The following is a 12409-nucleotide window of genomic DNA, read 5'->3' as shown; positions in this document are numbered from 1 at the left end:
AGTCACCTCTCTGAACCTCATCTGCTCACCTATAAACTGGCCATAATGGCTGCCTTCCTCATGAGGTTATTTCCAAGTTAAAGGAGAAAATAGGAAGCTCTTAGCACAGGGCCTGGCATGAAAGTACTATTCAAACTATTTTTACTATTTTTTATTTAAGTAGAATCTTATCTTCCCCATTTCCAAGAAGTTGGGGCAAGGCCATCACATGTGGAGTATGAACAGATGAGCTGTCGGGAGAGAGTTCCATGGACAATATGACCACATTCCAAGGAAGTGTTGATGTTGACTATAACATTTGGGGAAAGCTGAGGGAAGAGCTAGATAAAGAAAGAAACTGCGAGTCCTCCCAACAACCTGGAAGGAGGGCAAAGAAAGGAGGGGAGAGAGAGAGCAGCTCAGGGCTGGGTGCGGCTGGGGCTGAGCGGGGAAGTACTGAAGAGAACCCCCTTGGGGAGATGGCCATAAATTCATACCAGATGCCATGGCTGTTTTAAAGTGTTGTTCAGTGAAAAGTGTGCAATGTGATCTCAATTGTTTTAAACCAACAGGTTAGGGCTTTTTGGAAACTGGAAGAAGGGTAGGCTGAGGCACATGTCTGCCTGGCTGCAGACTAAGCAGACCTCAAGAATATCTGCAGACTGGACTTGGAGGGTTTGGATCTCAGGGGCAGGGGCACCCATCAGGCATGTAAATTCCACTGCTGGAGTGTAAGTGTAAGACTGTCCTGTCCCATCCCATGCAGGAGGGCCTCCTCTCCCCTGCCCCTCCTTCCTTCTTCCTCCTCCTCCCTCCTTCCACATTGCTCTCCTGATGTCCTCTCACAAAGGACACCTGTCTCACTCTGAGTTTGGCTTCATGAGATGATTTTTATTATCATATTAAATTTTGGGACACCCTGTATCATCACCCTGAGAGCTGACTGATTACAAACAGGGTGGGGAAAGCACAGAGAACTGGTGAGGGCAGATCTCTGGGTGAGCTAAGAGGCAGCACTCCTGGAGGGTGAGAAGGAGGCACATTTATAACACACCTCCCCCTCAGTGCATGCCCAACTGCTCTCAATCTATAAAAATTGCATTGGCTCAGATCCCATCAAGCAAGAAAGTGATGGTGAGGTGGACTGGGGGAACTCAAGCTTGGGAGTCCCTGGGCTGCCTGTGGATGGGCATGCATGCAGTCACAAGTCACTTACCTCCCCCAGGATGGCTGACAAAAGGCTGCTCTTGCCACTTCCAGTGTTGCCACAGACCCCCAACAAGGTCCCCTGCAAAGCCAAGGAGGAACATTGGGACAGCACAACCCTCCTACTCACCCAGGGTGGGTCTGTTGTTTGAACACAAAATGACAAATAGAAAACAAAATAACCACATCCACCCCAAGGCCTCTCAGACTAGCAAAGCTCAAGAGGGTAGGATGTCACAATCTCAAAGGAAGGAAGTCACGTGCAAGTGACAGGAATTCATGGATAGGTGGTCCTATCAGGCAACAAACCCAAATTCCAGGTCTGTACCTTTCTGCTCTATTATCTTGGGCAAGTCATTTATCCACTCTGTGCCTCAGTTTCTTCATGTATAAAATGGGCACAGAGAAGTCAGCCTCACAGAATTCATGCATACATACACTTATTCATTCATTCATCCATTAAATGGTATTTAAGTTTCTCCTAGGTACCAAGTAATGAATAAAAGAACTCTCATTCCATATTCTGATGGGGGAGGGGGAGATAAACCATGAAATAAATAAGCAAACAAACAAACAAATAATATCAGATGAAGATAAGTGATTTAAGTAAAATGAAATTTGCTGCTGTGACCGAAGCAAATTATAGATGGGTTGGCCAGCAAAGGCTTCTTAAAGCAGTTGTCATTGCAGCTGAGACCTGAATGACAAGAAAGAGCCAGACACAGGAAGATCTGGTGGTTCCAAACCATGGAACATCAGGGGCAAAGGTCGTGAGACAGGAACAAGGCCTGCTGCCAAAGTGCTATGAGAGGGCTAGTGTAGCTGGTGTGGAAGGAATGAGTGGGAGAAGAGGTCAGAGATGTGGGTGGGGCCTCACCTAGTTTCACTTCCAGGAGGAAGGTACAGAGGCGAAATTTGGACAAGAAGGGAAGCTAGCCCTTGCAAATGTTAGTCAGAGAAGAAACCAGATAAGGTGAGTTCACAGAGCAACCAAATGGAAACGTGTAGGGTAGTTCCCAGCACATGCTAGCAACTTAATAAATGTTGGTCTCTTTCCCCTTCTCTCCCAGCATATAGCATAGTATTCTGGATCTTGTTATCAGAAAACAAATTGTAGATGATCAATTGGTTCCCACTAAAGCATGAAAGACTTCCTGTGCTTGCCCTCCAGGAATAATTGGTATTTAAAAGAGGGATTTAGAGAGGGCAGTTTTTAGCCAAGGAAATGGTGGCAGGAAGCTCGGGCCTTAGGCCCCAAAAGTCTGGCAGCCGGCCTGCCTGTGTGGCCTCGATAAGGCTACCTTTGACACCACGAGGTTTAACTTGTGCAACTCTGGGGCTAGGCTGCCCTTTGTGTCCTCTAGCCTGAGGGCTCCTAGAGGTGGCTGAGCCCTGGTCACCCCCTCGGGAATGTGCCCCTTCTTCTCCGGCTCCAAGGCTCCATTGACAATCCCAGGGCAGGCGTCTCGCCATGACAAGGTGGCCTCCTCCAAAACCAGTGCATTGCTGGGGTCTTTCAATGGCTGGACATATAAAACAGGGCTCTCCAGGAGGAAAAATTTCTGTAGAGACAAAAGAAAAAAGGAAGGATGAATTCAGTTCTTTAGTCTAATAGGAATGTGTGCCCATTTTGCCGGCCTGCCTGTTGGTCTGGTTTATAAACTTCTAGTAAACGGTAAAAGTTTAAAGAACCACCACCAGTTAAGAGGAAGCTGGGCCCTACCTGTGAGAGTTCTAGATCAGGGTTTTCCAAATTTCAGACCACTGGGCCACTCTTTCATACCTGCAAACTGCCAGCACTCTTAGTTCTTTTCTGTTTCATTTTGGACGGGTGAGAACAGCTGCTCAATCATCATATAGATGTGCCATTTTTCTAATTAAATTTCATTTATAACTATTAAAAGTAAGAAGGTCTGCCCACATAGCACACTGTGGGAAACTGTTCAGGGCCATCCATTTCAAAGTGTGGCCATGAGCAGGTCACTTCTCCCTGTGTCTCCAGCTCCCTGACTGTGAAATATGAGTCGAACTACATGAATTCTAGCATTAAAAGAGGTGGGTGGGAAGTATAATCTTATTGCAGTCAAATTATATTCACACATCTCTCCCTGGATATTTGCTTAGAAAGAGATCGAGAAAGAGATTTCTTGACATTTTGGACAATGGTTTTACTCTAGGTAGTGGAGATTGAGCGGTTTTTATTCTCTGCAACTTTTGCATTGTCTGAATCTTTTACAATGAGTATTTTACAAAGACAAACAAAAAGCTATTTTCACAAGAAAAAAAGGTGGTCTCTTTTTATAATTGAACCTTAAGTATATTGAATTGGATTAATTATAACATGTGGGTTAAGACATACAGTCATCATTGGGAATTGCATGCACCTCTTTGTTAGTCAGCTGGGCACTTACTTGTTTAGGTATTTTTAATAACTTAATGAATATTCATAAGTCCACCACTGAACCCCAAATCCATAACTTTTACCTATCCGTGGGGTTCTTCTTCATCTTATTCCCCTGCTTGGTGTGGACAAACCCTCTATGCCTTCCCCACTGGATAACCACTGTCCCAAATTTTGTGGTTTTCATTCCCTTGCTTACAAAAAAAATTGTTATTACATATATTGTAATTTTGTTAAATAAATTTTGAGTGATATACTGGCTTAATGAGTCAATATGACAACAACACATCTAGATATGAACAAATGCGAACAGACACATGGGATCCTCTTACCCCCAAATGTTCTAAGTATATTCAGTCTCTAATTTTGTTTATGCCATTCAGTGCTTTTCAGTTCTCAGTTTTTGGTTGTTGTTGTTTTGTTTTGTTTTTTGTTTGTTTGTTTGTTTGTTTGTTTGTTTTTAACAAACAGCACAGACAAAAAATGGTCTGGAGACCCCTACCACAGTGCCCACTGGGGCACCCTCTCTAGAGCCTCAGGATACAGGTCTCCACAGCTGCAGCAGCTGGCTCACCTCCTACCTGTGTCCACCTGCAAGGAGGGGTCCTCCCTGAGGGCTCACCGCTGTCTTCTCCCTGCCCTGGAAAGCTGGCACCCCGTATTTCAAAAGCCAAAGGGCATAGCAGGCTGGGAGGTGGGTTATAGCACCAGGGGGCACACAGGAAGAGGAAGGGATCATTCCTCCCCCTTCCAGCTTGGGGGTCTCAAAGTCAAATGCCTACATGGCCAGATAGAAAACTTCAGTGACTGAAGAAGGAATTGAAGACGCCCTGATGAGTGAGGGGACCTGGAGAGCTAGTGCCCATCCAAGGGGCAGCCTTATGCAACTCCAGCCCCTAAATGTCTCCAGGAGGGGCAGCCCAGGGTTCAAGAGCTTTGCCCTGACCCTCACCCTTTCTGCACCCTTCTCCCACCATAACTACACCCATCCTTGGCCAAAAACTCTGACCTCCAAGCTGTCTCTCCTGGCATTCTTTCCTCAAACATTCCTGCCCACCCTTCAGAGTCCAGACTGTAGCTTCTTCATTTCTGCCCACCCTACAAGTGAAAATGGGCATAGAGAGGAGGATGGGAGAGCCTAGCATGCCAGTAGGGAGAAGGCAGCAGGGGGCCCTGATCAGCAGCAGAGAAGTCAGGGTGTTGGGGTGGGGGTGGAGCTCCTGGGGCATTAAAGGACTGTCTTGTCCTTACTCAGACAAGCCAAGTTCATTCCAACCTCAGGGCTTTTGTACTTGCTGTTCCTGAAGCTGAGTCATCATTACTCAGAGCAAAAGTCACCTTAGCAGAGGGGCCTTCCGGGGCCCAGCCCACCCAAAGTTGCCCCAGCCCTCCCTCACGTACTCTCTAGAACATCACACTGTTTTACTGGCATCATAGCTCTTCTGATGTTATCTCCTTTGACCATTAATTCACGTGCTAGTTGTCTTGTTTTAATACCAGATTGTAACTCCCTGAGAGCAGGGACCCTGTCGGTCATGCTAACCATAGTATTCTTAGTCTTAGTACTTGGCAGGTAGTAGGGGTTCAATAACTACTTTTTTGAATAAATGAATAAATGTGTGAGTCAATGATATAGGCTGGGAACTACATGCATTTAAGTGAGATGACTAGGGGTGCCTGGGTGGTTCAACCAGCTGAGCGTCAGACTCTTGATTTCAGCTCAGGTCATGATTTCGTGGTTCATGGGTTTGGGCCCCATGTGGGGCTCTGTGCTGACAGTGTGGAGCCTGCTTGGGATTCTCTCTCTCCCTGTCTCTCCCTCCCTCTCTCAAAATTAAAAATAAAATAAAATAAATGAGATGACTACAAAAAAGCTTTTTAAAATTAGTTTGGATTAGGGTTTTTAAAACTCAGATGCTGTAGGTGCAAGACCAACTATGTAAAGAAGTCACATAGACCATTGCTAAGATGATAAATAGTAGGAAAAACAGCCCCAGTGTTGGAGATACAATAGGACACAGTGGAGGCTGTGGCAAACTGTATCTGAGGGCCTCATCTCAGTAGGGCAGCTATCACTTCAGCTCCAGCCATTTGTGGCCACAGGAGAATGTGGGTCTGGTGTTCCCAGATCTTCTGATTGTTCAGGGGAATCCAGAAATCGATTTTTACATAAAATTTCCAGTTTTTAAATGCAAACAACAAATATGATTTTTTTTTTAACCGAAACCATCAGGGTAACCCTATACAAAACTGGACAGGGTCTGCAGACCTCCTGTCTGAGACCTGGTTTGTGTATACTATCCTAAGATCTCCCCAGAGCCTGATTCATCAGTCTCCCCAGCCCCCACACCAGCCTCCGTACGGGAGGTCACTGAGTTAGCCAATCCCTCTCCACTGACACTGGACTCTGCCTTGGCTTCGGGTCATGCTCAGGAGGAACATCGTGGTGACTGAAGGCAAATGAGCACCCAAGCAGAGAGCCGTGCAAACAGTCCTCTGACAACTCACCTTGAATCTCTCTGCTGCAGACTTGGAATTTGCGAGACCTTTTATTGCAAAGGGCAAAAAGAACACTGAGAGCCGCATGGGATTCATGGTGGCTATCACTGTGAAGGCCTGTATGAAGAGGGGAGTAGGCGGTGAGCGTCACATCCCTGTTCTGCTCTCTCTGCTCCCTAAAGCCTCATCCCTGAGCCAGAAACCACAGAGCCAGACCCTACAGCTTCTGACAGGCAGATCCTTCACTTGGCAGGGGCCAAGCCAGTATTTTGGGGATAATGGAAAAAGTGAAGAAGGAGCACTCATCTTAAGATCTCCATGTCTGTAGGCCTGGCTCCTGTGTAGCTTGGTACTGGGTGATTCTGCAAACTTCCCCTCCCCCAACAAGCTCAGTGTTCTGATTGGCATAGTACCAAAATCATGAAGTGAGCACAGGAACAAAGTTGAGGAAACACTAAGAAAGTATATGTGAGTTTGTCTACTGTCAATGAGGTTTGATACTATTATTGCTATTACAATCATATTTATTCTTCCTTGCCTTAGATATTGTATTCTTTTCCAATATTCAAAATCTCCCTGCACTTCAAACCTAATCCATGTCTCACTCTGTCCTGGAGACTTTTCCTGACTACAGCAGACCATCTTCAGCTCTCAGGATCCCAGAATGTGACCCCTAGTACCTTGGGGACCTTCCAATCTGTGCCCCACCTCTACTTTCTTCATCCTTCACTGTGTGAGTGCAGTGTGGCCCTAAACTCCTGCTGAGAGTTTTCCTTATAAAAGCCCCTGCATCCACACTCAGACCTTCAGGGGTGCTTCTCTGGTGTGCCTGGGCCAAGTAGGGGTGCCTGCTGTCTGGAGCACAAATAAGTCCTTGGCTGCAGACTCTCAAATGCTCCCTATCTTGTTTTGGATGCAGTGTCCTGCCCCAAGCCCCATCTGGATTCCCACTCTCCCAAAGCAGCACCCTGACTTTTCTCCTCAGAGAACTGGGATTCCACCCCTAAAAGGCAACTGCTACTTTTCTGGGCCAGGGTCAGACCACAAAGACAAGGCAGAATAAGCTCTAGCTTTCCTTTTAAAGCATATTTTCAGGGCTCCATTTTGGATTTGAAGAAACTCCTTAATTTAGGATTCTCAAGGTATGTAAGCAGAATCATTGGGGCTTTTACAGCACCTTCCACCTCCCTTGCATCCCCGGATGACTTTATCATCCCTCACTCCCACAGTTGCTACCGAGGGTATGTCAGTTTCTCAGACAGGTTGAGATGGAAGAAAGTTTGAGCATCCTAAAAGTCTAGAAAGTCAGAATCAACACCAATTATCTATTTGCAAAACCTTCAGATCTTTGAAGGGCATGGTCTATGAAACAACACCCAAGAAAATTCCCCATCAGTATAGGAGGAAAACAAAGCATCCCAAGCACTTACTAGTGAAATTGTGAGTTTCCTTTGTAAACACGTGTGGATGAGGAACATCACTGTTGTGGCCGCTGTAGGGGCTACATACAAGGCTGCAGTGGTCAGGCTCTGGATGACCCCAGACTTCTCCAATAGTTTCCTTTCCTTCCTTCTGAGGTCTGAGAGATTAAAAACCCAATGCACTGGAATTAACCATAACAACATTCTCTGGAGCTTTGAACAGCCCCCAGAGCATGAAAGAACTCCCCAAAAGGTGAGACGCTTGGCCCACCATGACATCCCAAGGCTCAGAACAGAAAACCAGATTTTCTGTACCTTTAATTATTTTTTCAAATGGTTTCTCCCATGCATACATTTTAATCAGCTTGATGCAGGTGAGAACTTCACTGATCACACAGATGCGCTGGTCACTGACCTCAGATGTGTGATTGTGTATCTTGACAATCTTTCTGTTCAGGAACACCTGCAGTCAGAATGCAGCAAGAGCTTCTTTCGAAAAGGGCAGGAGAGTTCAGCCCAGCAGAAGTATGGCAACCAGGAGTATGCCCAAAGGTAAAATCCAGATGTGGATTGAATACCTGAGTTTGATTCTTCACTGTTTGAATCCATTGTGACTCTACAGATTCCAGGGCCCTGCTGAAGATTTTCCAATGGAAACCTCTCCATCGTGCCTGAGAGCACCTGCCTCCCACATCCTAGGGGTGTTTCTCTCCTGTGTCCCAAGCTAACTAAACAAATATTACTGTGGCTAACTAAACAAATGTTACTCCTTTGCCTTTGGAAACCCTAAACCTGCCAACAGTTACAATCACCTTTTGGTCAGAATATCTACACTGAGGGAGGAAAACGATTGATTTCAATAATTCAGAGCACACATAACACGAGTCACTTCCTGTTTTGCCCAATTTTATTTCACCTGAATCTGTCAGCAAATTTGCTTCCCTTCCCCCATTATACTGTGCTCAGACAAATGTTCAATGCTATCCAGGCTAATCCATTACAACATTCTAGGTAGAAGAGAAGGAACAAAAGCTTAATATGGAGGATATCTACTAAGGAAAGTCTGTGAGGCAGATAAACCCTCCCAGAAGCCTACAAGATGGACTTGGCATGTCGTATTCACCTCTTATTTCTTTGGCCAACCTTGTGGTCAGAGAATGGTTTGAGGCAGAAATTGAAGCTGAAACTTAACCACAATGGAATGAATAGTCAGTAAGAGTCAATACTTCCCCTCAGGAGTACCCCAGCTTCCAGAGCCCTGGGAGTTCTGCGGGGATATCCAACATCAAATGGATGTCAAAGAAAGACATTACCTCCACTAGTAAAATCAGGAGGTAGAAAACAGTGGCGGAGAGTGTAGTGGGTCCAAGAATGAGGTAGGAGGTGACAGTGCACGCAATCAGCAACGAGCAGATGAGACAGATCAGGGGGCCATAGTACACCCCTTCAAACAGGTAGTTTACGTCGCTGGCGAAGAAACCGATGGCCTGTAAGACAGCAAGCCCGTGAGCATAGGTATCACCATGCCAGGTGCCACACTGCCCATGCAAGGGGCTACACTGCCCGTGACAGCAAGGCTTGAGAGGCAAGGTGGTAAAGGCAGAAACACCAATCTCCCCTGCTTTCTGTGTAACCCTGGACCAGTAACTATACCACTCTGAGCCTTAGCCTCTTCACCTGTGAAGCTGGAATAATTATACCCACTTCATATGGTTGTTGTGAGAACGTCAATGAAATATAAAGGATCTGCACACATAGACTGTACTCAATAAAAGTTATATTTTACCATACTATTGCTACTATTTCTAATATCCAGATTCCCCAGAGATTTGCTTCTAGTCTCCTAGCCTATTTTATTCATTCTAATAAATGAATTATTATGAATCATTACTACTAATAATAATGGCTGAATTTTTTTTTAACGTTTATTTATTTTTGAGACAGAGAGAGACAGAGCATGAACGGGGGAAGGTCAGAGAGAGGGAGTCACAGAATCCGAAACAGGCCCCAGGCTCCAAGCTGTCAGCACAGAGCCCGACGCGGGGCTCGAACTCAGGGACCACGAGATCATGACCTGAGCCGAAGTCGGCCCCTCAACCGACTGAGCCACCCAGGCGCTCCAATGGCTGAATTTTTTAAGGCAGGAACTAATTCTTTTTATCTTTCTTTTTTATTTTTTGCTATAGAATCTTCTGTCCACTTCCCTGCTCCCCAATATATACTGCCCAGTCCAGCTGTAACATAAAAGCTGACATTCCAAATCAAGAAATATTTAAGGACCCAAATCATGAATGTCTTTCAGAATGAGCAATCTGAATGTCTTAAAATGTGATTTCCTTTTAACTTTAAACTGACCTCCTTCCAGTTCCCAGGATGTGCCCCAGGCTGAATCTTTAAAAAAGGATGAAAGTGTATGAGAAGCATAGCCCCTAGTATAGCCACTTTAGAAAGGAGTTTCACAGTATCTTTTAAAGTTAATAATTGCACAAACCCCATGACTTGGCTATTTTATTTCTCTGTTGAGAAACACTTGCATGTGCTAGAGGAAACGCACGCAAGAATATCCAATACAGCTGTGCTTATAGCAGCAAAACCCTGGACACACCTTAAATGTCCATTGGTGGGGAAAAGCTAAAGCATCCACTCAAGGTGTATCAGATAATATTGGGTCTTGGAGCAAACTGGTCAGAGTTTATGTCCCAGATCTGTCATTTACTAGCTGTGGAGCCAAAGACACATTACCCAGTCTCTCTAAGCCTTGTTGCCTATCAGTAAAATGGGGATAATAATACAACCTGCTCCATAGCATTGATGTGACAACTGATGAGATAGTGCATATAAAACACTTAATTTTGGCATATTGAAAATGCTATATTAATGCTATATTAAATCATTATCTTGTATACCTTGGACTAATACAATGTTATGTGTCAGTTGTATCTCAATAAAAATGGGGAAAAAAGAAAGTGCCACAATTCTAAGTAAGCATCACTGAAAGAGAATGAGTAAGATCTATATGTGTGAACATGGAAAGCTAAGACATAATGAGGAGGGAAGAAAAGCTACAAAACAACACAAACAATGTAGTGCCCCTGACATAAAAACTCACCCAAGGGGCACCTGGGTGCCTCAGTCCGTTAAGCATCTGACTCTTGATCTTGGCTCAAGTCATGATCTCACAGTTCGTGATTTGGAGCCCTGCCTTGGGCTCTTCACTGACCATATGGAACATGCTTGGGACTCTCTCCCCCTCTCTCTCTGCCCCTCCCCCACTCATGCACTCCTCTCTCTCTCTCTCTCTCTCTCTCTCTCTCTCTAAAAATAAATAAATGAACTTAAAAAAAAAACTCACCCAAAAAATTGTATCATACATTTTCTATTGGTAAAACCAAGTGGCAGAACCCTGTGTGAAATATAGTATCCTTTATATAAAAAGGACACACACACACAGGGGCGCCTACATGGCTCAGTCAGTTGAACATCCAACTCTTGATCTGGGCTCAGGTTTGTGAATTCAAGTCCCACATCAGGCTCTGTGCTGATGGTGCAGAGCCTGCTTGGAATTCTCCCCCTCTCTCTGCCCCTCCCCTGCTTGTGTAATCACGCTCTCTCTCACTCTCTCTCATTCTCTCAAAATACATAAATAAATAAACTTAAAACACACACACCCAAGATACAGTATGTTTTCCATGGGTAACTTGCATGTGTACCTAAATGCACTTTAAAAAGTCTAGAAGGACACAAGCCAAATTGATAATGGTGGTCACCTCCAGGCATAAGGGAAGTGACTGGGCCCAGGGAGTCATCTATTCTATTTTGTGCCCAAGGAGAACATATGCAGGTGTTTTTTAAATTATTTTTAAAGTAAAATTTATGGAAACAACTCTAGGATTCCTCAGGTGAGCAGCTACATCCATCTCCACTTCTGAGTGGGCTGTCTTGTCTTATGTTCTGTGAGGCTGTTTGGGGAAATCGGCCTTGCACACAGCAGGTGCTCGGAACAGAGGCACATGGAAAAGGAAAGAGAGCTGGCCTCAATGTGGAAGGTCTCCTTGGCAAGGCAGGTAGGTGCCCTGGTTCAGAGCCTGGACCCTGCAGCCAGGCTCTGCTGCTTACCAATCACGTGACCTTGCACAAGTTTCCTACTCCCTCCTTGCCTCAGTTTCTACCTCTGTGACAATGGGAACAATAACAGAAACTACCACATAAGAGTGTTGTCAGAGGACTGACTGAGCTAATGAGGTAAAGCCCTGGGGTCAACGTCTGGCTTAGTGGAAGTTAGCAATTACTATGATGAGTCTCCCAAGATCAGTAGGGAGAAGGACTGCCATGGATTTCAACTTCAGTCAAATGCAGGACAACAGGGAGCCCCCATGCTCAAGGCCTAACAGAAATTAGTAATACAATCTAACACTTCTAAAACACTGTCCCCTTCCTACATGCTTTGTATGTACTAACTCATTTAATCCTATGAGACAACAATCCTGTAAGGCGGGTCTTATTATTATTCTACAGCTTCAGAGAGACTGCATGGAACCTTGCCTAAGGTTCCAAGACTAAAAAAATGGTAAAGAATAATGGTAACAATGATAACAAATACCTTATGTTTGCTATTGAGTTTAGAAAAAGATCCACCTGGCAGTGGTCAATTTAGCAGACATTGTTTTGGACATCTGTCCTGTGTAATTCAAACATTGGCATTTTGAGGGATAGAGCAGTGAATCTGAAAGGGTTTATGTCTTTGAAGGGGGCTCATACGGGGCAGCCAGATTTGTGCTTGGTGGGAGTAGACAGTGGGGTTTAGCAATTTTGTCGTTAAGGAGAGGACACCTTAATAGGGCTTTGAAGGATGAATGGGATTATAGAAGGGCAGGGGTGATGTGAAAAACGTTGCCTGGAGGTA

At 45.0% G+C, this 12409-nt stretch overlaps 1 protein-coding gene across 3 annotated transcripts in view; it reads right to left on the bottom strand.

The window, feature by feature from the left end:
* The window catches only part of ABCC11 (ATP binding cassette subfamily C member 11), a 69051-nt gene that overhangs the window by 33734 nt on the left and 22908 nt on the right, over positions 1-12409 (bottom strand). For 2 of the 3 annotated variants that reach the window (XM_086689506.1, XM_025920480.2), the window contains exons 7-12: positions 8820-8993; positions 7822-7969; positions 7516-7664; positions 6095-6202; positions 2487-2747; positions 1196-1267 (exon numbers count right to left, since the gene is read on the bottom strand). In XM_086689506.1, coding sequence (XP_086545632.1) covers positions 1196-1267; positions 2487-2747; positions 6095-6202; positions 7516-7664; positions 7822-7969; positions 8820-8993 — 912 coding nt within the window. The remainder of the gene's footprint in view (positions 1-1195; positions 1268-2486; positions 2748-6094; positions 6203-7515; positions 7665-7821; positions 7970-8819; positions 8994-12409) is intronic. The other variant, XM_086689507.1, reaches the window with a different exon arrangement.

The sequence above is a fragment of the Puma concolor genome, chromosome E2 (assembly GCF_028749965.1).
Source record: "Puma concolor isolate L17-30 chromosome E2, mPumCon1.1.hap2, whole genome shotgun sequence".
Lineage (NCBI taxonomy): Eukaryota > Metazoa > Chordata > Mammalia > Carnivora > Felidae > Puma > Puma concolor.
This window is presented reverse-complemented; position numbering and strand designations above follow the sequence as displayed.